General features: G+C 43.0%; 1 protein-coding gene across 1 annotated transcript in view; it reads left to right on the top strand.

Moving 5' to 3' along the window:
• The first annotated feature begins 5,345 nt into the window (after positions 1 to 5,345).
• The window catches only part of LOC139557780 (copine-9-like), a 71,726-nt gene continuing 51,560 nt past the window's right edge, over positions 5,346 to 25,511 (top strand). Inside the window, exons 1-3 of the mRNA XM_071372956.1 lie at positions 5,346 to 5,688; positions 8,077 to 8,117; positions 20,694 to 20,740. Coding sequence (XP_071229057.1) covers positions 5,531 to 5,688; positions 8,077 to 8,117; positions 20,694 to 20,740 — 246 coding nt within the window. The 5' untranslated portion in view covers positions 5,346 to 5,530. The remainder of the gene's footprint in view (positions 5,689 to 8,076; positions 8,118 to 20,693; positions 20,741 to 25,511) is intronic.

Below are 25,511 nucleotides of genomic sequence, written 5' to 3'. Positions count from 1 at the left end.
CTGAGGTCCTGAGCACTCCGGAGCAGGTTATCAAAATATTTCTGTACTTTGCTCCGTTCCTCTTTCCTTCAATCCTGACTAGTCTCCCAGTCCCTGCCGCTGAAAAGCATTCGTACAGAATGATGCTGGCACCACCATGCTTCACCGTAGAGATGGTGCCAGGTTTCCTCCAGACGTGACGCTTGGCATTCGGGCCAAAGCGTTCAATCTTGGTTTCATCTGACCAGAGAATCTTGTTTTTCTTGGTCTGAGAGTTCTTTAGGTGCCTTTTGGCAAATTCCAAGCGGGCTGTCACGTGCCTTTCACTGAGAAGTGGCTTCCGTCTGGCCACTACCATAAATGCTTGATTGGTGGAGTGCTCCAGAGATGGTTGTCCTTCTGTAAGGTTCTCCCATCTCCACAGAGGAACTCTGGAGCTCTGTCAGAGTGATCATCGGGGTCTTGGACACCTCCCTGACCAAGGCCCTTCTCCCCCAATTGCTCAGTTTGGCCGGGCGGCCAGCTGTAGGAAGAGTCTTGGTGGTTCCAAACTTCTTCCATTTAAGAATGATGGAGGTCATCGTGTTCTTTGGGACATTCAATGCTGCAGCCATTTTTTGGTACACTTCCCCAGATCTGTGCCTCAGCATAATCCTATTTCGGAGTTCTACGGACAATTCCTTCAACCTCATGGCTTGGTTTTTGCTCTGACGTGCACTGTCAACTGTGGGACCTTATATAGACAGGTGTGTGCCTTTCCAAATCATGTCCAATCAATTGAATTTACCACAGGTGGACTTCAAACAAGTTGCAGAAACATCTCAAGGATGATGAATGGAAACACCCGAGCTCAATTTCGAGTTTCATAGCAAATGGTCTGAATACTTATGTAAATAAGGTATTTCTGTTTTTAATACATTTGTAAACATGTCTAAAAACCTCTTTTCACTTTGTCATTATGTGGTATTGTGTGTAGATTGATGAGGATTTTTTCAAATGTAATCCATTTCAGAATAAGGCTGTAACAAAATGTGGAAAAAGATAAGAGGTCTGAATACTTTCTGAATGCACTGTAGATAGATATACCATCAAAGGTTTCCCACTCCAGTATCATGCTGTGAATGGCATCAAATCATTCTATAATGCAATAAATTGCTAACTTATTTCAGCATAGAATACTTGAAAATGTGGGTGTGTGTGTGGGATTGACACTTGATTTAGGAATCGGCGCTAGTTTTCCTTTGCTAAACGCACACAATGTTGTCAGTGATGGGGGTGGGGGGGTTGAGACGGTTCTTAGAGGATTATGGAATCTAGGTTCTGTGTGGGAGTGCCTGTCCCTCTGGGCACAGATGTAATTTCAACGTCTAATTTAGGTTTACATTTGGTTGAGATGTCAACTAACGTGAATTCAACCGACAAATGTCACTGCGTCATTGGATTTCGGTTAGCAGATGGGTGAAAAGCGTAATATTTGTTGTTGAAATGATGTGGAAACTATGATGCAACCAGTTTTTGCCTAGTGGGGTGGCACTGTCTTATGAATAACTAGAGTAAGCCAGAAAGGCCCCCGCCCACCAATAGAACTCAGTGCAGCCAATATAACCCAGTGTAGCCAACAGGACCCAGTGTAGCCAACAGAACCCAGTGCAGCCAACAGAACCCAGTGCAGCCAACAGAACTTTGCATTTGTACATTGCTTCATTAATTCTGACTCACAAGCCCCACTCTCAGTCCTGCTCATTATATACTTCATGCCTGATTGCACCTTACCTTGTTGTGTGGGTGTGTGTGTGTGTGGGGGGTGGGGGGGGTGTGGGTGTGTGTGTGTGTGTACTTCAGTATCTACCCTGTGGAGATTGTAGTGGAGTGCCCTATTTTGAGCATCCAAACTGGCATAATCGGTACTAGACATTTAGCTGGATTGAAGCCCTAAAACATCTGTGGGTTGGTGTTTGGGAACAGATATATGATATAACGTGATGAATAGTGACTTTAACTGATGAGCGCTCCAGGCTATTCTCTGAGCTGACAACTGCCCATGTAGCCAGTATGATATAATTTGACTCCAGCAAGACTTCTGTTATGGACACGGTTGCATTGCAAGAGTGCACAGGATGATGAGGACAATAAGGGCCAGGGATAGTCTTTCTCCCTGCAGTGTTGATGGGGTATTAGGCCACTGTGGAACATTGTTTACCTCCTCTGTCAGGGCTAAGAAGTAGCTGGTGCACTGGCATCTCAGGGGTATAAGAACCCCACCAGCCCTTTGTTTGCAGGTGTACTGACAATAACTTTCAACTCCTGGGTTCTCTTCCCTTGCTAGCCCCTGGTCTGTGAGAGGTCCTGGGTTCTCTTTCCTTGCTAGCCCCTGGTCTGTGAGAGGTCCTGGGTTCTCTTCCCTTGCTAGCCCCTGGTCTGTGAGAGGTCCTGGGTTCTCTTCCCTTGCTAGCCCCTGGTCTGTGAGAGGTCCTGGGTTCTCTTCCCTTGCTAGCCCCTGGTCTGTGAGAGGAAAACTAAACAGGAATCCACCCGGAGGACAATTAAATCTCCCAGCAGACAGATGTAGCCAGTGAGGCCAAAGCAGAGTTTATCATTCTGTCACCCTGCAAGATATAGAGGCTCCCAAAAAAAGAGAAAAAGTGGAAAATGGGCAGGTAACTATGTCCTCTCCCTCTTTTACTACCCTACCCTAATCTGTCATTCTCTCTCTCTCTCTTTCGCTCTCTCCCTCAGTTAATTTTTTTGGCGTGAAGAATTTCAATTTTTGCATGATCAGCTGCCAAATTGAGTGTGCCTCCAGAAAAATGCACACAGCCAGCAGGTATAAATAACATCTATCCGTCTTCATTTGCTCACGTCAGCGACCGGAGCAAAGATACCATCACATTCACTGTCAATTAGAGCTGAAGTGGACTAAGGATGAGGGAGTGTATTATTATTCTATTGAATACAACAATATGTCCTCTTGTTTGTGTATGTCATTAAATGGGTCCGGGTGGTCAGAGGTTTATCTTCAGTCTCTTATTTTCCTATTTTAGTGAGGTCTAATTGATTATGTCTGTCTGATTGCTTGTAGCAGTGAATCATCTCAACAACACTGCTCACTACATCTCTCTGTAATTGATTAAGTGAGAACTAAATTGTTTTCGTGTTCCTTGTTTGAACACTCGGCTACTTCAAAAATAAATAACTCATACAGGGAAACGCATCATCTCTAATGATGGATGTGATTCGTTTTGTCCCCCTCCTGCAGCCAGTGCTTCTGGAAAACCTTATTTTCATCCTCAAACCTTACCTTTATCCTTATCTTTGGGGTGGCAGGTAGCCTAGTGGTTAGAGCTTTGGGCCGGTAACCAAAAGAGTTGCTGCATTGAATCCCCGAGCTGACACAGATAGAAATCTGTCGTTCTGCCCCTGAACAAGGCAGTTAATCCACTGTTCCCCAGTAAGCAGTCATTGTAAATAAGAATTTGTTCTTAACTGACTTTCCTAGTTTAAAAACATTATCCTGAGACTTACCATATATTTTCATCCTCAAACCTTCCCTTTACCTTCATCCTCAAAACCCACTTTAGCTGGGGCGGCAGGTATTCTAGTGGTTAGAGCATTGGACTAATAACCAAAAGTTTGCAAGGTCAAATCCCTGAACTGCCAAGGTAAAAATATGTTAGTTAAATAAAAGGTTAAAAAAACTTCATCCTTTAACTTCATCCTCAGACTTACCCTTTATTTTCACCCTCAAACCTTCCCTTTATCTTCACCCTCAAACCTTCCCTTTATTTTCACCCTCAAACCTTCCCTTTATTTTCATCCTCAAACCTTCCCTTTATTTTCATCCTCAAACCTTCCCTTTATCTTCATCCTCAAACCTTCCCTTTATCTTCATCCTCAAACCTTCCCTTTATTTTCATCCTCAAACCTTCCCTTTGGGTTCCCTTGGGGCAAAGGATTTGGTAAGAACAGAACACACACAACTGGGCCTTCTCTCTGCCAGTCATCCTCTCTCAGTTCAAGCTCCATCCCCTCCCAGTGTCAGTTTACTTAGCATAATGCAACCCAAGTCAAGTAGGGTGGGTTTACATTCTAACGTTTGCTGTCCCTGAGGCAATCTTACCCGATTATAAAAACAACCTACTGTCAAAAAAGTGGCTGGATTCAATTAAACCCATCTTACTGAGACATGTTTATGTATTTGTTTATCAAGGATTTGGTGTGAGCAGCAAAAAGGCAAACATGATTATAGTGAATTCCACTGATCCATAACTCTAACTACCTCTGAGACTAGGTTGCCTTAGCCCAAGAATGTACTCTTAAGGAATGTAGGCAAGCCTTCTGTTAATCCTCAAGGTCCAATGACTTTATATCCCACTGGGCACAGACGTCAATTCAACGTCTATTCCACGTTGGTTCAACTAAAATCTGTTGAAATGACGTGGAAACAACATTGATTCAACCAGTGTGTGCCCAGTGGAATGTTATTTTCAGAGGTAGACTGGCTCTGGGACTCAAAACAGCCAAATACTCCATCTAAACGCGAATCGATTCTCAATTGTGATATGGTTCTAGAAACATACTTTCATATCACATCAAAATAATTTCACAAATGCAAAATAAACATTTACTGTAGACTGTTTTAACAGGTGTTTGGAGCATGCTAGATAGCTAATTAGCACAGGTAGTCAGTCGCCTCTGTCTTTCGTGTGTCTTCTGTCTGTCTTCGGTAAACACGCACTGTATCATGGAGATATGGCCGTGAGTGAACACTAACCCTATACAAACAACCCACTGGGAAAACGCACAGTCTGCATTACTGGGGCTACATTTACACAGGCAGCCTAATTCAGATTTTTTTCTCTCTCACTAGTTGGTCTTTTGACCAACCAGATCAGCTCTGTAAAGGATCTCATGTGAAAAGATCTGATGTGATTGGTCAAAAGACCAATTAGTGGTAAAAAGATCAGAACCGGGCTGCCTGTATAAACACAGACTAGGTGGCCTGTTTTGGTGGAGGGAAATTATAAATAATTCAAGCTACTAAATAATAAGTTCTCAGATGAACAAATGTGTTTCAGAATTAGACTTATTTTAGTTCTGTTTCCAGGACAAAAATAACCAAAATTTTAATATGCCTTTGTTGCTTAATTATACAGGATACAATGACGACTGTCTGTTCGTGTCAATCAATGCAATAATATTAAAATGTGTGAAACAATAAATATATAAAATAAACAAACGCATTCAAGCTTGAAATGATATCGGCGAAAGAAACAAATAATACAATATTTTCCAAAGAAATACCTTCAGCAAAAGTGCATACCGTGCTTCTAACACCACCTGTCGAAAGCACTGGAAGAATATAAATTGAAGGGAATCCATCGGTACCGAGAGGCACGCGCTTCAGTCTTCCTCTAAGCTACACCGTGGCGTAAAGGATAAATTGCTTTTCTCTCCAATGCAATGTATTTTAATCTACGACGCGTTTCTTTCCAAAACTCAATGAAGACAGATATGTCTCTACCGCTAACTTGTGGTCTGATTTAAGTTTTTAATGGTCGATAATATTCTTGAGATATTTCACCAGAATAGCTTGACACGTGCAAATTTAAAGAGAAACTTCAGAGTCGCGATGATGGCATCAATAGGGGATTTCGATCCGCTGAACAACATCGTTCCTGCTACTAAAATAGAAGTTACCGTGTCATGCAGGTAAGGTCATGAATGTATGATGAAATGTAAAATTACAGGACGATGTCTTCTATAAAGTGAAAGGTCTTGTATTGAAATTATTTCACAACATGCAGATGAGATGTGTGCTAATATTTGATTATCATTATTTAGAGCACATTTTATGTGTTAACAAGTTACTTAAGTTTCCATACCAAGTTAGATATCTCTTAATTTAGTCAACATTCTAACATTTTTTGAATCTCAAGCATCCAGTAGAAATATGATAACTATTGTTTCACCTCTTGCATACTTATTATTCTCTTTCCTGATACACCTTCGAAGGTGTGCCAAGATGTGACTGACTGTACATCAGCCCTGTGTAGTCAGTGATAGAGGTGCCAGGCACCAAGACTGGATAATGTTGTGGTGTGGCCATTGATTAATCACCTCAAGCAGGTATAGCCTAAACACAATAGAGCTTGGCTACTCTACATGTGTGGAGTGTATATACCCACATTTTGCACCTAATCGTCTTCATGAACATTTCTGCCATTATGTCCTTCACTAAATACAGTACTTCAATAATAAGCAAGCTCCTCTACGTACCTCTGCACGCAGCCCGCAATAGCACATTTGCCTCTTGTTGCCCCCTTGGCATCCTTTTCACAGTCAAATGTTTAATCACATCAGTTTGCAGTGTGCATAAATGCCCTGGCACTGTATATAATCTGAAATCAGTGGGTTATTTAACATGGCAATCGATGTAGAAATAAATTCATACAACGGCAGGTCCAATATGATCTATACAGGTCAGTACAGTATGTTATAGCTCAGGAAACAAAATGGACTAACTGTTTTTGGGAGACAAAATGTGACAAATGTTCAGCTCTCTAGTTCTCAGCCCATTCCAGTGTTTTCCACAGCAGTATGTGTTTGTTTTCAGACATGTTATTTCCCGGAAAGGTCAGTGGCGAATCACACTGAGACAGATAAATGTTGACGTTGCGTAACCTACGGTACTACTATACAAAACCAACAGCACATATAGAGGTTTCACAAGGCATCTGACAAACTAACTTGAGTTTACAAGGGGCCTCTAACACTTTGACCAGTGATGTGTGTTCATGAACTGTCAAGTAAGTCTATATCCTACATGAAAAAGGGATGTAGACTGTTAGCAGTATTGTCCCTTCAGTCTGTTCAATGGTCCCTGAGACCCCTGTCACTAACCTGTAGCAACTCATCCTACTGGCCAGGTTACAGTCCTCATATCTGATACAGACAGAGAATGTCATACTGCGGTTGTATTTCAAGTCTCACATTTGTTGATCAAAATTGAGAATGTGGATCTGGGATTGTGGTGGCTGTCAGTGTCTCTGTTGAAGAGCGAATTAAGAACATTTCCTCATGCTGTGCAATTATACACTATTGGCTGAGTGGCCTTTGTGTTATCTGTCCTAAAAGAAAATATCTGATGGTCAGAAATCCATGGTCACAACCCCAGCCACCAAACAATAATCCTCCCTGACCCTGAATAATGAATGGATCGGCTGCTGGTGCCTCCTAGGAGATTACTAAGCCTTAATTTTGGATTTCCTCAATGCTTAGAAACAAGAGGATCGTTCTCTGTGAGACACATCTGCAACGTCTCCTCTTATCATATCTAATAGAACATTGCTAGGAGAATACACAATCAGGCACAGCATTGATTTAATTTGTCTGCCTCTCAACAACCCATTTCCTTTATGTGTTTTTTGCACCTGGCAAACTGCCAACCTAAAAGGAAGACCTTTGGAAAACATCCCAGCTGTGGGACAAATGTACCTTAGCTCACTGGTCCAGAGCTCGACAGAGACCCAGTGTCTTTGCCATTTCTTTCATGGGGAATAGTTGTTTCCCCTTTGATATAATATGAACCATGAACCCAATGGCAGTCACTCAAATACTGACAATATAGAAATGATCCCAGGAGACTGTTCTCATCAGCGGAGGAAAGAGTTGGATGTGACAATGTGACAATGTTACAAAACACCAAATGATGGATTTTCTCGTGGGAGAATGGTGTCGCATACCTCCAATAGAGTTCCAGACACTTGGAGAATCTACGATGCCAAGGTGCATTGAGGCTGTTCTGGCAGCACGTGGTGGTCCAATGTCCTATTAAGACACTTTGTTGGTTTTTCCATTCTTTTGGCAGTTACCTGTATGTAATACATTTTGTTTTGATGAGGGAAAATAACAAGTGTTTAATGTCAAGGTGTTTTCCATGAGAAATTATGTACTAACAAGCAAACAAAGACTTCATAGAAAAATATTCAAGTGGGTGCTGCACTGCTGCAGTGACATTGAATTGATGTTGAGAAAAGAAAAGTCTGATTTAAAATAGTTCTCCCCCCCCTTTCTTTCCCCTGTATGTTATTTCCATAGGGATCTTCTGCACGTGGACACATTCTCCAAGTCTGATCCTGGTATGTGTCCATCTCCTGCATCTTTTTCAGTCAATGATAAGAATGTGTGGGATTCCATGCATGCATATGTCCCGTCTTTCCAGAATATACTCCAGTAAATTGATTGGTTTTGTTCAGAGTTCTGTCATTTCTTTCAAAAAAATTCAGGGACTGGATGTTATGAACATTCCATTAAGCACATTCTTTTATAAAGCCGTTTGTTTTATCCAGATACACAGAAATAGGGCTTGTACAGTTACTGTATAACTGTGTAACCAACAGTTATGGATGAAGACTGTCATGAAAATAAAACTTCCATAACCATTTTTAAAAACAGCTGATTGAAGACTGAGGAGCGTCTTTTGCTATTCGAATGGTTACAAACATTTGTCATTTCTGAGATTTGAAATATGATGACATTGGAAAAATTACAGAGATTACACGTCACAGGTTCATAGTCAGTTTTAACATCTGTTTTACTCAGCATTTACTCCTATCTGTTGGTCTTCAAAGTCAGATAGGTTACCTGTAACGGGTGCGTGTTGGTGGCAGGGAAGTCAGGCGCAGAAGAATCGAACTTGGTGTAAACGGAGTTGTTTTAATCAGTGCTTCACAAAACTCCAAAACCAAAATAATAAAAAGTGGGTACAAAACCCGTCGCGCACCAACACATAATACACAAACATACAATCTCCGACAAGGACATGAGGGGAAACGGAGGGTTAAATAAATACACAACATGTAAATGATGGGATTGGAACCAGGTGTGAAGGAAGACCAGACAAAACCAATGAAAAATGGATCAGTGGTCCACGGTCTGTGACGTCGACCGCCAAAACACCGGCCGAACAAGGAGAGGGACCGACTCGGCGGAAGTCGTGACATTATCTTATCTGCTCTCTACATCTTAGTTTTTCACTAGGTTCTGCTTGACTTAAAGATTTGGTCTAAGAAATACAACCACAGTTGCGGTGTTATCTGTTTGACTGAAGAGTTTCTGATCTGATCAAGAGCCATGTATTTAGAGAGTTGGGACCATAGCGATCCCATTGAATTACAATTATTATCGGTAGGACATTGGTGTTTCTGCATTATGATGGATTTACATGACACTACAACAGTCTATGGCCGCCATGTTAGCTCCACTAACATTGCATGGGGGATAGTTAAACAATGCTATGTAACTAAATGTCTAAAATTAGAACAATATTAAAAATTCTACAAGTTGGCCCAACTCTACAATTACATGGCTGTGATCTATTTCATGTTTAGACATTTGTTTTTACTCCTGTTCATGGCCTCTCATTTCACTTTGTTTTGAGTGTCGGATTGCTCTTTGCGGTGGGACTCGACTTATAAACTGTACAGGTCCCTTTGGAACTCAGGAATGAAATAACCCTCTACTTGGGCTATATCTTGTTCCGTTCTTCAAATGCTTGATACAATGCAGAAATGGTTCCTGCTCTAGTGTTGCTTGGTGAACGCTACTACAGGTTGGGGTCAGAACAGAGTGACAGCTTTGAGCTGACAGGACAGGGCTCAGGGGGCTGGATGTCACAACAGCAATCCCACAGAAACAGAGACACCATGGGGCTCTGATGAAGGTGCACATTAGCAACAGGAACAGCCCCGCCAAGGTACTCAGAGATTGGGGTCTTTGATTATGAGTTTAGTGGTCCTTAATTGATTTAGGCCGCTGGTGCAGGTGCACTGCCTAATCTACAACTAGTTGAGAATGTGAAATGTGATATGGATGTTTTTCCTCTTCTAGTTTGTGCTATCAACTAACCAATCACATAGATTACACTTGCTTTGTGTTTGTGTGCATGTGTGTTTGTGCATGTGTGTTTGTGTGCATGTTTTGTGTAAATAGAAGAATATGCTCTGAACTCATAGTAATAGATGGTTCAGACATAATAACTTTGTTCTTGTACCAATTCTTTGCCGGGGCTCTCTTTGCTATGAGAAGTTAAATAGATTGTTGCCTGCGTGTGTCCATGATTGAATTACCTTATGCTTTGTCTATGTACCTGTGCAATTACCCATGTGTGTCTAAGTGCTTTATGTTGTGTGGTGTGTGTGCGTGTGTGTGTGTGTGTTTTTATGCTATTTAAATGTTATGTTCATTAGGGCTGACCCCAATTATTCGACTGGTCGATTGTTTGGTCGACAGGCTGTTGATCGATCAAGTTTTCTTTTAGTCGAGCAGTAGCATATCTACAGTGCATTCGGAAAGTATTCAGACCCCTTGACATTTTGTTACGTTGCAGCCTTATTCTAAAATGGATTAAATAAATAAAACATCCTCATCAATCAATACGCAACACCCCATAATGACAAAGCAAAACAAAGTTTTGGGAAATTTTTGCAAAAGTATATAAAAAACATAAATATCTTTATTTACTTAAGTATTCAGACCCTTTGCTATGAGACTCGAAATTGAGCTCAGGTGCATCTTGTTTCCATTGATCATCCTTGAAATGTTTCTACAACTTGGAGTCCACCTGTGGTAAATTCAATTGATTGGACATGATTTAGACACACCTGTCTATATAAGGTCCCACAGTTGACAGTGCATGTCAGAGCAAAAGCCATGATGTCGAAGGAATTGTCTGTAGAGCTCCGAAATAGGATTATGCTGAGGCACAGATCTGGGGAAGGGTAACTGACAGTTCTTAACTATGTTGACACCATTTACCAGAGTGCAGCAGCCACTACTCTCTTGATGCCATCTCCCATAGTTTTATTACAGGTACAAATATTTGTATTTTATTTTTGTTCGTACTTTCTACCCCTTTTTTCCCCAATATCCAATTGGTAGTTAGTCTTGTCCTAACACTGCAACTCCTGTACGGACTTAGGAGAGGCAGAGGTCGAGATCCATGCATCCTCCGAAACACGACCCTGCCAAGCCGCACTGCTTCTTGACACACTGCTCACTTAACCCGGAAGCCACCCACACCAATGTGTCGGACGAAACACCATATAATTGGCGACCGAAGTCAGCGTGCGTGTGCCCAGACACCGGCCAAACCCTAACCTGGACGATGCGCCGCCTCATGGGTCTCCCGGTCACGGCCAGCTGCGACACAGCCTGGGATCGAACCTGGGTCTGTAGTGTATCCTCTAGCATTGCGATGCAGTGCTTTAGACTGCTGCACCACTCGGGGGGCCTGTGCAGATGTTTTTCATCGGCAGGGACTGGGAGACTAGTCAGGATTGAAGGAAAGATGAATGGAGCAAAGTACAGGGATCCTTGATGAAAACCTGCTCCAGAGCGCCCAGGAACTCGGACTTGGGCGAAGGTTCACCTTCCAACAGAGCAACGACCTTAAGCACACAGCCATGACAACACAGGAGTGGCTTCGGGACAAATCTCTGAATGTCCTTGAGTGGCCCAGCCAAACCCCAGACTTGAACCCAATTGAACATCTCTGGATAGACCTGATGAAAGCTGTGCAGCAATGCACCCCATCCAACCTGACAGAGCTTGAGAGGATCTGTAAAGAAGAATAGGAGAAACTTCCCAAATACAGGTGTACCAAGCTTGTAGCGTCATACAAGAAGACTTGAGGTTGTAATCACTACCAAAGGTGCTTCAACAAAGTACTAAGTAAAGGGTCTGAATACTTATGTAAATGTGATATTTCAGTTTTTTATTTTTAATGCATTTAATAAACCTGTTTTTTGTTTTGTCATTAGGGGTATTGTGTGTAGATTGATGAGGATAAAAAATATATATATATAGAATAAGGCTGTAACGTAGCAAAATGTGGAAAAAGTCAAGGGGTCTGAATACTTTCCGAAAGCCCTGTAAATTGGCGCTCCACACGAGAAAGATTGCCAAATCCTCGCCTATTACCGGTAACTTCAGGAGAGTAACGGTAGAATCTGCTAAAGCCAGCAGGAGCGAGAGGAGGACGGTCAGGTCAGGTTAAGGTTTTTCTCTTCTGATAATCTTAATCTCTGGCTTCCTCTTGAGTCATTTGCGTCTTATTTCATCAAACGGTGTGCTTTAAGCATCAGACAAGCTCATAGTTGATTCTATTATAACACATATGGTGTGTTTTTAAAAAAAACACACCTTATGGGAAAAAAATACACATTTAAAAATGTTGACCAATCGATTGGTCGAAAGAATAGACGACTTTCGGTTGACCAACATTTTTTTGTTGTTGTCGGGGACAGCCCTAGTGTTCATGAGTCTATTTTAGAAACCAGAAACTGTTTCAGTTATTCAGAGTACAGTATGTTATTGGCCATGGCCTTTTGTCTGTCATGGACAGTGCTGTCAAAGTGTTGTATGAATTCCACCAAGATGCACATGAATTTGTATGGAGGTTGATTAACTTAACTAGGGGTTTGGTGGAGAGGACGTTTCCCATTGACTCATAGTCACTCCTTATATCCGTATGATCCAGGCTAACCTAAATATATTCTAGGCATGTGTGACCTTTAACCCAAGCATGGACTACCCTTGAGGAGATGAAAACTGCTCTCACAAATTCCTCTCACTGAAATCCATTCCGTATTGTGATTGCTTCTTAGAATTGGATCCTGAAAAGAAAATTTGAGTTCCGAGCATAATCTCTTTGATTGGCATGCGATATACATAATGTGATGTATGAGATATGTCCTTTGTTTTAGAGCGTACACTGTTCTGTATACTGCACTTCTTTGCATTTTGGAGGTCCCTGTGTGGCTGTTGGTAGAGCATGTTGCTTGCAACTCTAGAGTTGTGGTTTCGATTCCAATGGGGGACTAGTACAAAAATGTAAGCACTCATTACTCTAAGTCGCTCTAGATAAGAGTGTCTACTAAATGTAAAAATTATAGTGCTTTAATCTCTCTCCAAAATAGTTAAACATGACATCAGTCTCATTTTGCATAATAGTAAATTGTCCAGAATGAGACAATTGCTTTCCATAGCTTACAATAGCTGATCTGTATGACTCAAGTAGTTGAACCCCCACACCGATGCAGAACCACCAGACTCCTGAATATGAAGTAGTAAGCGGTTAAGAGCATTGGGCAATAACCGAACGGTCGTTGGTTCGAATCCCCGATTAGTTAACTAATCTGTCAATGTGCCCTTGAGCAAGGCACGTTACTGTAATTTGTACTGTAAGTCGCTCTGGATAAGAGACAAATGTAGGCAGTGTGAAAAACCTATTTCCTCCAATGTGCATAACCTTCTCAGTCCATTTTAGAAAGGAAGCTACCCAAGGACTACTTCCCTGCTGAGATCATTCCCCGAAAAGTAATTTAAGCAGGTCCAATACCTACCACAAACCCATTATTCCATCCATTAAGTTATACTCTCTGATTGAGGCTTGGAAACGCCAGTCCCTGCCGTGGGTGTAATTAAGATCGTAATTTTGTACGTTCATTTATTAAATCTTATTAAGCCACTCAAGGAGCTTTTCAAAAAGGTCATATTTGAATAGGAGTTGTATAGGTCTCCCCAGCAGATGAATATAAAAGCTGCAATTTCACCCACACTAACTATCATTAATCATTGTTAACCATGGCTCTTTTAGGTAAGAATTTCTCCTCTCTTTTAGAATCATGACACAGCTAAAATGTACCCTTTCAAGCCACCTAAGCCACCCTCTCATTGGCAGCCGTATATATGCATACTACACTTAGAACTACCTTACAGGTGACACATAACATTACTGCCATCAGCAATGTGGTTTATGATTTAAAAGAAGTTGGGCTACTGGTTATTTTACTGGTCCTTTACGACAAATGTTATCTAACTGAGGTTTTAAAGAACTGACTGTCCATTGACTGTAGACCAAGATATCCGTCTATACTCCCAGTCCATTTCCAACACAATGCCTTAACCTGGATATTGACCTGTATGTATCTTCTCAGTTGCGCATTTGTTATAAAATTATATAATTTGTATTAATGTTTATTGTTTACGTAATATAACCATATACAATTTCAGTAGCAAATGTCTTAGACTGATGCCATACCCACAGCCTCCACAATGGATCAGTCCACTCAGACAGGCCTCCACAGTGGATCAGATCACTCAGACAGGCCTCCACAGTGGATCAGTCCACTCAGACAGGCCTCCACAATGGATCAGTCCACTCAGACAGGCCTCCACAGTGGATCAGTCCACTCAGACAGGCCTCCACAGGGGATCAGTCCACTCAGACAGGCCTCCACAGTGGATCAATCCACTCAGACAGGCCTCCACAGGGGATCAGTCCACTCAGACAGGCCTCCACAGTGGATCAATCCACTCAGACAGGCCTCCACAGTGGATCAGTCCACTCAGACAGGCCTCCACAATGGATCAGTCCACTCAGACAGGCCTCCACAGTGGATCAGTCCACTCAGACAGGCCTCCACAATGGATCAGTCCACTCAGACAGGCCTCCACAGTGGATCAATCCACTCAGACAGGCCTCCACAGTGGATCAGTCCACTCAGACAGGCCTCCACAGTGGATCAGTCCACTCAGACAGGCCTCCACAGTGGATCAGTCCACTCAGACAGGCCTCCACAATGGATCAGTCCACTCAGACAGGCCTCCACAGTGGATCAATCCACTCAGACAGGCCTCCACAGTGGATCAGTCCACTCAGACAGGCCTCCACAGTGGATCAGTCCACTCAGACAGGCCTCCACAGTGGATCAATCCACTCAGACAGACCTCCACAGTGGATCAGTCCACTCAGACAGGCCTCCACAGTGGATCAGTCCACTCAGACAGGCCTCCACAGTGGATCAGTCCACTCAGACAGGCCTCCACAATGGATCAGTCCACTCAGACAGGCCTCCACAGTGGATCAGTCCACTCAGACAGGCCTCCACAGTGGATCAGTCCACTCAGACAGGAGCCACATCAGACAGGTCTTGTACACCGTGATTTCTATTTTATGCTACTGCCCGACTAAAGAAATCTCAGTCGACCAACAGCCTATCGAACAAACAATGGACCAGTCAACTAAATGGGGTCAGCCCTAGTGTGTGTCTCCTCTGTTTCAAGGTTGCGATGTGTCAACTATAAGGACTCAGAAGTGTCACTCATAGCTGCCATTGTCCCTATGTGTGCAGACTGGTGGTGTTTCTATGTGACCTTGTTAAACCAGATCCCTGCTAGGGTTTAGGGTGTTCCAGACTTATGATTCATTCAGGGTCAGGCCCCCCCCCCCCCCCAATAGATTAGCCGGGATCTAAACCCTATCCTCCCTCTCCTAAATTGCTGTGAGAGAGATTTAGGGGGGATTTCTGCCAGTTGAGTCCTGAAACCTGCAGCGTAGCCCTCAATCCGTGACCGGCTTGATGTGTTTGTGGGTGAATAATTTCTCCCTCTGTATGCCAAGCAAACATATTCCTCCTCTCTTTGGTTCCTCATTCCATCTTCCTGTGTTCCTCATAGCAAGCAGCTTTTATGCAATGCCCACAAGCAAGGAGGTTTTAGGCCTGATCCAGTGTGATTATTTTTGCAATGCAAATCCAAAACCCAGCCTATGGCAATCAACAGTGTAATAAACATCCATGTGACTATGTAAGATCATTCATCATAGACCACAAAAGTACCCTCGACTTATTTCAACTTGATTCTCTGATAAATTAACAGTGTGAAGAATATTGTCTGGTATTTTGCCCTTTTGCATGCATTTTAGACAGGATGCTGTAATGCACTGTCAGCCTAATTAAGCTAGACTTGTGATGGGTGTCTTTTCAGATCTAATAGGAAGTCTGCATGTCTGCATGTATTTTTGTATTACTTTGCCAACCTATTTTATGCACGACAATAAGCTCTGTTGTACAATAGATAGAATTGTGAACTTTTTAAATTTTTATTGGCTACCTCAACACTCAGCATAATGAATTCGATAGTAAGGCTGATTGAATTGAAGTTCTGTTCACCTGGTTACCTGATCCTGAAGCCAAAGGAGAAAAGTTGGCATGCAGCTCCTTTGGATTTGGCTCTGCTGTATCCCACCAGATGGGCTGTCCTCTCACAGTTACCTTCCATAAACCAAACAATCAATCTGCTGCTGGGAGTTAGGTTAAGGGTTGGGCGATATCCAGATGTTCATACTGTTTCTGTACCTACCGGCGGATACGGTATTACCGAATGTGCACACAAGGGGGCACTATTTCTATTTTGTGGAAGCACAAAACAATTTAGTCAACAGGGACCTTGATCCAGGAGGGGGTTTGAATGTCTCTGCTGTAACCAAGAAGCTTCATGTTAACATCTAGCCACTTAGCTGGCAAGTTAACCACATTTTGAAATTATACGGTATAAACGATATATCGTCCAAGCCTACTTATGCTGTGGGTTTCTCATCTTTCCTCAAATGTAGGTTAATCTAAAGGAGTACTAGTTTCTGTCTCATCCTGGAGGAATCCTACGGTATACCACAGGTCAAGGAAGCACTTATTATCTCCTTTGAATGATTCGTTCCATACTGTTGTTCAAAGGCTGTTTCTGCAAGGCACCCACGATAGCTGTTTACTTTGTTGACTGACCAGAGTTATATATTTTAATGGGCTGCACTGCTAGGAGCAAACTATGGCTCCAGCAGATCCTGTTAGCTTTTAGAATTAGACTACAGGGCACTACTGTGAGCTCTCATAGCTCTGCCTTGACTAAGTCTGTCTCAATCTTACTGTCCTCTGACATGCTTACAAACACAGAGGCAACTTGGGTAGACAAATTATTCTTTGCATCTTGACTGGCTGGATCATCCCTTGGTATGGCAAATGCACCGCCCTCGGCCACAAAGCGCTACAGAGGGTGGTGCGGACGGCACAGTACATCACTGGGGCAGAGCTCCCTGCCATCCAGGACCTCTATATATCAGGCGGTGTTAAAGGAAGGCTAAAAAAAATCGCCAAAGACTCCAGCCACCCAAGCCATAGACTGTTCACTCTGCCACGGTCTGACAAACCGTACCGGCGCATAGGCTCTCAGACCAACAGGCTCTGAGACAGCTTCGACCCCCAAGCCATAAGACTGCTAAATAGCCAGACCGTTACCATCTGTACCCAAACCATCTGTACCAACTATCTTGCACTGACCCTACGCACACTCACTAGACTTTATAGACACCATATACTCATACATACATACATACATACATACATACATACATACATACATACATACATACATACATACATACATACATACACACACACACTGACAGTCCCATACAAACAAAACCCACACACATTCACATTTACTACATACACACACACCGACATGACACACACACTTTTACACTCATCATATGCTGCTGCTACTCTGTTCTTTTACTCTTATTATTATCTAGCCTGATGTCTAGTTATTTTACCCTGCCTTCATGTACATACAGTTGAAGTCGGAAGTTTACATACACCTTAGCCAAATACATTTAAACTCAGTTTTTCACAATTCCTGAAATGTAATCCTAGTAAAAATATTTCCCTGTCTTAGGTCAGCTGGATCAGCACTTTATTTTAAGAATGTGAAATGTCAGAATAATAGTAGAGAGAATGATTTATTTCAGATTTTATTTCTTTCATCACATTCCCAGTGGTTCATAAGTTTACTTACACTCAATTAGTATTTGGTAGCATTGCCTTTAAATTGTTTAACTTGGGTCAAACATTTCAGATAGCCTTCCACAAGCTTCCAACAACAAGTTAGGTGCATTTTGGCCCATTCCTCCTGACAGAGCTGGTGTAACTGATTCAGGTTTGTAGGCCTCCTTGCTCGCACACGCTTTTTCAGTTCTGCCCACAAATTGTCTATAGGATGAGGTCAGGGCTTTGTGATGGCCACTCCAATACCTTGACATTGTTGTCCTTAAGCCATTTTGCCACAACTTTGGAAGTATGCTTGGGGTCATTGTCCATTTGGAAGACCCATTTGCGACCAAGCTTTAACCTGACTGATGTCTTGAGATGTTGCTTCAATATATCCATGTAATTGTCCTGCCTCAGGATGCCATCTATTTTGTGAAGTGCACCAGTCCCTCCTGCAGCAAAGCACCCACACAACATGATGCTGCCACCCCCGTGCTTCACGGTTTGATGATGTTCTTTGGCTTGCAAGCCTCCCCCTTTTTCCTCCAAACATAATGATGGTCATTATGGCCAAACAGTTCTATTTTTGTTTCATCAGACCAGAGGACATTTCTCCAAAAAGTATGATCTTTGTCCCCATGTGCAGTTGCAAACCGCAGTCTGGCTTTTTTATGGCAGTTTTGGAGCAGTGGCTTCTTCCTTGCTGAGGGGCCTTTCAGGTTATGTCGGTTATAGGACTAGTTTTACTGTGGATATAGATACTTTTGTACCCGTTTCCTCCAGCATCTTCACAAGGTCCTTTGCTGTTGTTCTGGAATTGATTTGCACTTTTTGCACAAGTATGTTCATCTCTAGGAGACAGAACACGTCTCCTTCCTGAGTGGTATGACGGCTGCGTGGTCCCATGGTGTTTATACTTGCGTACTATTGTTTGTACAGATGAACGTGGTACCTTCAGGCATTTGGAAATTGCTCCCAAAGATGAACCAGACTTGTGGAGGTCTACAAAAAAAAATCTGAGGTCTTGGCTGATTTCTTTTGATTTCCCATGATGTCAAGCAAAGAGGCACTGAGTTTGAAGGTAGGCCTTGAAATACATCCACAGGTACACCTCCAATTGACTCAAATTATGTCAATTAGCCTATCAGAAGCTTCTAGAGCCATGACATGCTGTTTAAAGGCACATTCAATTTTGTGTATGTAAACTTTTGACCCACTGGAATTGTGATACAATGAATTATAAGTGAAATAATCTGTCTGTAAACAATTGTTGGAAAAATTACTTATGTCATGCACAAAGTAGATGTCCTAACCGACTTGCCAACACTATAGTTTGTTAACAAGAAATTTGTGGAGTGGTTGAAAAGAGTTTTAATGACTCCAACCTAAGTGTATGTAAACTTCCGACTTCAATTGTATCTACTCACATACCTTATTATCTATTCTGATGCCTAGTCACTTTACCCTGCCTTCATGTGCATATCTACCTCAAATGCCTTGTACCTCTGCACATTGATCTGGTACTGGTACTCCCTGTATATAGCTCCACATTGATCTGGTACTGGTACTTCCTGTATATAGCTCCACATAGATCTGGTACTGGTACTCCCTGTATATAGCTCCACATTGATCTGGTACTGGTACTCCCTGTATATAGCTCCACATTGATCTGGTACTGGTACTCCCTGTATATAGCTCCACATTGATCTGGTACTGGTACTCCCTGTATATAGCTCCACATTGATCTGGTACTGGTACTCCCTGTATATAGCTCCACATTGATCTGGTACTGGTACTCCCTATATATAGCTCCACATTGATCTGGTACTGGTACTCCCTGTATATAGCTCCACATTGATCTGGTACTGGTACTCCCTGTGTATAGCTCCACATTGATCTGGTACTGGTACTCCCTTTATATAGCTCCACATTGATCTGGTACTGGTACTCCCTGTATATAGCTCCACATTGATCTGGTACTGGTACCCCCTGTATATAGCTCCACATTGATCTGGTACTGGTACCCCCTGTATATAGCTCCACATTGATCTGGTACTGGTACTCCCTGTATATAGCTCCACATTGATCTGGTACTGGTACTCCCTGTATATAGCTCCACATTGATCTGGTACTGGTACTCCCTGTATATAGCTCCACATTGATCTGGTACTGGTACTCCCTGTATATAGCTCCACATTGATCTGGTACTGGTACTCCCTGTATATAGCTCCACATTGATCTGGTACTGGTACCCCCTGTATATAGCTCCACATTGATCTGGTACTGGTACCCCCTGTATATAGCTCCACATTGATCTGGTACTGGTACTCCCTGTATATAGCTCCACATTGATCTGGTACTGGTACTCCCTGTATATAGCTCCACATTGATCTGGTACTGGTACTCCCTGTATATAGCTCCACATTGATCTGGTACTGGTACTCCCTGTATATAGCTCCACATTGATCTGGTACTGGACTCCCTGTATATAGCTCCACATTGATCTGGTACTGGTACTCCCTGTATATAGCTCCATTCTTGTGTTACTATTTTAGATCTGCCATGAGCAGCAACTGCCAATGCAGTAACGTTGCCAAGGTGCCCAGACACTTGCCCCGATGCAGTTTTCTCAACGTTCCTAATTGGTCTTTAGAAGAGAGAACATATTTTTAATTGCCTGCACGAAGCCAGCATTACCGCTGATGCCCAACATTCAACCGCTGTGTTTACATGGCTGTGGCAACGGTTGACCAACCTGAACTGAATCAACAAGTGTTTTTTTTCTTCTGAAATGCTTATTAGAGAAATGTTTTTAGGGAGAATTGAATGACTGTCATATACTATGCTACCAAATTAGTTCTCTATTAGTTTCAATGTTTTGACCTTTTTTAAAGCATTTTTATTTTAATGGTTGCTCTACAATGTAGAGAGCTTAGTGATTTTATGTCTGTAAATGAAAAACACTCTACAAATGCAATGCTCTACAAATGCAACTGGCCCCATGTTCTCCAGTTCTATGGCCTTCTGTCTTCTCTCTTTGTCTCTCTGCAGTGGTTGTGCTGTATGTGCAGGGTATTGGCACCAAAGAGTGGAGGGAGGTGAGTTGAAAAGGAAGTTCTATTTTCAGCCTTTTTTCATTTGCGTCTTGACTCGCTGTTCTGTTAAAGGTACTTATTCATACGATTAGGGGAAACGTAAGAACCTTCCAGACTGAGACTCATGTTGTTCCATCTTCTTCTTGGTTTTTGGAGCTTATCCACCATCACTGAAATTAGGGGGCTGTGACGGTCATGGAATTTTGGATGACGGTTGTTGGTCAGCCAAATGACAAATGAAAACGCACATTCTCTCTTCTCCTCCATTGCTGACTGCATGTGCTGGCATAGAAATAGAATGGTCATCCTCATTCACGTTAATGATAGCAGGATGTAAAAGCAGGAAATGTACCCAACAATATGTGCTGTTATTTTTACAATTCAACTCAATTGAGAGGGAACAAGACAGGATAAGATAGGTTCAGGTAGTAAGATAGTAAACAAGATGAGCCAAAGTTTCCCCAGAGGTCTACAGCTCTAGAGGGATTCATTAAATATTCACACCTACACCATAGCTGATGGGGGATCTCTCTCTTTCGCTCTCTCTCTCGGCCTATTGTCCTTTTCTAGTCTGTCGGCTATCGGCCCTTCTCTGTCGGCTATCGGCCTTTCTCTGTCGGCCATCGGCCCTTCTCTGTCGGCCATCGGCCCTTCTCTGTCGGCCATCGGCCCTTCTCTGTCGGCCATCGGCCCTTCTCTGTCGACTTTGCCGATAGTCCCTCTACATAGCAAAACTGTTGCTATGCCAGCCACCAAGCCTTGAGCACTGCACAATGCCGAGGAATGTCTAGCTGGGAATATCAGCAGCAGCAAGCCAGCTCATTCTCAACGTGCTCTCTCTCTTTCTCTCTCAATCTATATCACTCTCCTTTCTCTCTTTCTCTCTCAATCTATATCACGCTCCTTTCTCTCTTTCTCTCTCAATCTGTATCTCTATCTTTCTGTCTTTTTCTCTCTCTCTCTCTCTCTCTCTCTTTCTTCCCCTCTATCTTTATCTCTCTCGATCTCTATCGCTCCCTCTACCTCTCTTGAATTTCCTCTTCTTGCATTTCTCTTGAGAGAACCTTTATCCTAAAGCGCAGATCCAATTTAATCTCTGCCACGGTGCTGACGGTTTTTGTTTGTTTATATATTTAATAAGTCAACACTGCTTGACTAAAGAATGTCATTAAGGGCTTTGTCTGAGTCGATCCCCTTACAGCAAGACGTCTTCCACTAGCTTGTTCATTGCGACAGGGCTAATCAAAGAGAGGGCATAATTATAGGGTGGTAGGTAGCCTAGCGATCAGTGTTGGGCCAGTAACCGCTGGCTCAAATACCCGAGCCGACAAGGTGAAAAATCCATGTGCTCTTGAGCAAGACACTTAACCCTAATTTGCTCCAGGGGCACTGTCCTATGGCTGACCCTGTAAAACAACACATTGCACAGCAGCTATCTGGTGTATGTGCCAAATAAATACAGTATCAGTAAAAAGTTTGGACAGACCTACTCATTCAAGGGTTTCTCTTTATTTTTACTATTTTCCACATTGTAGAAAAATAGTGAAGACATCTATGAAATAACACATATGGAATCATGTAGTAACAAAAAGTGTTAAACAAATCAAAATATGTTTTAAATTGAGATTCTTCAAAGCAGCCACCCTTTGCCTTGATGACAGCTTTGCAGACTCTTGGCATTCTCTCAACCAGCTTCATGAGGTAGTCACATGGAATGCGTTTCAATTAACGGTTGTGTTAATTTGTGAAATTTCTTTCCTTCTTAATGCGTTTGAGCCAATCAGTTGTGTTGGGATAAAGTAGGGGTGGTATACAGAAGAAAGCCCTATTTGGGCTTTGAAAGTTTCTTCAAGTGCAGTTGCAAAAACCATCAAGCGCTATGATGAAACTGGATCTCGTGAGGACCGCCACAGGAAAGGAAGACCCAGAGTTACCTCTGATGCAGAGGATAAGTTCATTAGAGTTACCAGCCTCAGAAGTTGCACCCCAAATAAATGCTTCAGAGTTCAAGTAACCGACACATCCCAACATCAACTGTTCAGAGGAGACTGAGGGTATCAAGCCTTCAAGGTCGAATTGCTGCAAATAAACCACTACTAAAGGACACCAATAAGAAGAGACTTGCTTGGGCCAAGAAACACGAGCAATGGACACATTAGACCGTTGGAAATCTGTCCTTTGGCCCAAATTTGAGATTTTTGGTTCCGTGTCTTTGTGAGACGCAGAGTAGCTGAACGGATGATCTCCGCATGTGTGGTTCCCACAGTGAAGCATGGAGGAGGAGGTGTGGTTCCCACAGTGAAGCATGGAGGAGGAGGTGTGATGGTGTGCGAGTGCTTTTCAGGTGACTTATTTAGAATTCAAGGCTCACTTAACCAGCATGGCTACCACAGCATTCTGCAGCTATACGTCATCCAAACTGGTTTGCGCTTAGTGGACTGTCATTTGTTTTTCAACAGGACAATGACCTAACACACCTCCAGGCTGTGTAAGGGCTATTTGACCAAGAAGAAGAGTGATGGAGTGCTACATCATGCCCTGGCCTCCACAATCACCTGACCTCAACCCAATTGAGATGGGTTGGGATGAGTTGGACCACAGAGTGAAGGAAAAGCAGCTAACAAGTGCTCAGTGTATGTGGGAAATCCTTCAAGACTGTTGGAAAAGCATTCCAAGTGAAGCTGGTTGAGAGAATGCCAAGAGTGTGCAAAGCTCTCATCAAGGCAAAGGGTGGCTACTTTGAAGATTCTATAATATATTTTGATTTGTTTAACAATTTTTTGGGGGGGTTACTACATGATTCCATATATGTTATTTCATAGTTTTGATGTCTTCACTATTATTCTATAATGTAGAAAATAGTAAGAAACCCTTGAATGAGTAAGTGTGTCCCAACTTTTGACTGGTGCTATATTTTATATAATCAGCACAGTTAACTTTCAATCCCCAACTACAGACATGCGTATGTGTACCATTCATTGAGTGAAGACTCACAAGCCAAATCATATTCCCTCACTCCCCATCTCTCTATTTCTGAGCACCACCACATACACTGAGACAAGGGTTGATAAACGATACGCACTTAAGTGTTGGTGTAAACTAAAAGTAAAATGTTAAAGGTAAATCTATTTGTTTCTAGCTAACTGTAGCATTGACACACTATAGTGCTGTGCCCTCTTAGTTTCAGTCACTTCACAGCAATTTCAATCACTTTCCGTTTTATACAAACATTCCCCACAACGCTCCACTACCCATTAACCAATCGTATCTCAGAGAACGATGCCCCAACATAGAACAGGTGGAAGTGTCTCAGGTGACGACGGATGGTTCCTTAGTCGATGGATGCCAGGTAGGTAGGGTTCCAATAAACCCCCCTCCCAGGATAATGGATTGGGAGGGACAGAGTTGATAGCTGGGATTATGTGCGCTGGGCGTTAAGGTCATGAGCCGGGTATTGAAGCAGTGCAGGGATCAATAGCTCATTACTGTGTGCTGTTGGACCATACCAGCCAGGCCCTCTGCCCAATGGGGATTAGTGTCTGGTAGATACAAATGGAGCTCCAGCCCTGGGGCCGGCCGGCTGTGACAGAATCACTCAGACACTCTCACTCTGTTGGTTCTGTTCTGTCTGAGGAGCCAGCCATTAGAACACAACACTCCCTTGGTTCGGTTCTGGCTGAGGAGCCAGCCATTAGAACACAACACTCCCTTGGTTCGGTTCTGATTAGAACACAACACTCCCTTGCTTCTGTTCTGGCTGAGGAGCCAGCCATTAGAACACACCACTCCCTTGTTTCTGTTCTGGCTGAGGAGCCAGCCATTAGAACACAACACTCCCTTGCTTCTGTTCTGGCTGAGGAGCCAGCCATTAGAACACACCACTCCCTTGGTTCTGTTCTGGCTGAGGAGCCAGCCATTAGAACACAACACTCCCTTGCTTCTGTTCTGGCTGAGGAGCCAGCCATTAGAACACAACACTCCCTTGCTTCTGTTCTGGCTGAGGAGCCAGCCATTAGAACACAACACTCCCTTGGTTCTGTTCTGGCTGAGGAGCCAGCCATTAGAACACACCACTCCCTTGGTTCTGTTCTGGCTGAGGAGCCAGCCATTAGAACACACCACTCCCTTGTTTCTGTTCTGGCTGAGGAGCCAGCCATTAGAACACAACACTCTCTTGGTTCTGTTCTGGCTGAGGAGCCAGGCATTAGAACACACCACTCCCTTGTTTCTGTTCTGGCTGAGGAGCCAGCCATTAGAACACAACACTCTCTTGGTTCTGTTCTGGCTGAGGAGCCAGGCATTAGAACACACCACTCCCTTGTTTCTATTCTGGCTGAGGAGCCAGCCATTAGAACACAACACTCCCTTGCTTCTGTTCTGGCTGAGGAGCCAGCCATTAGAACACAACACTCCCTTGGTTCTGTCTGAGGAGCCAGCCATTAGAACACAACACTCCCTTGGTTCTGTCTGAGGAGCCAGCCATTAGAACACAACACTCCCTTGTTTCTGTTCTGGCTGAGGAGCCAGCCATTAGAACACAACACTCCCTTGGTTCTGTTCTGGCTGAGGAGCCAGCCATTAGAACACAACACTCCCTTGGTTCTGTCTGAGGAGCCAGCCATTAGAACACAACACTCCCTTGGTTTAAACCCAGTGGTGATTCTAACTCACTGAGGGTGTAGAGTAGATCACAGGCTGTATTGGTAATGGCTGTGGTTCTGTGCTGTTTATTTCATTCAGAGTACTCAGGATTTGCTGATCATTGTTTGTGAGT

The sequence above is a fragment of the Salvelinus alpinus genome, chromosome 28 (genome assembly GCF_045679555.1).
Source record: "Salvelinus alpinus chromosome 28, SLU_Salpinus.1, whole genome shotgun sequence".
In the NCBI taxonomy this organism is placed as follows: Eukaryota; Metazoa; Chordata; class Actinopteri; order Salmoniformes; family Salmonidae; genus Salvelinus; species Salvelinus alpinus.
Note: the sequence above shows the minus strand (reverse complement) of the source record. Positions and strands in the feature narration are given on the sequence as shown.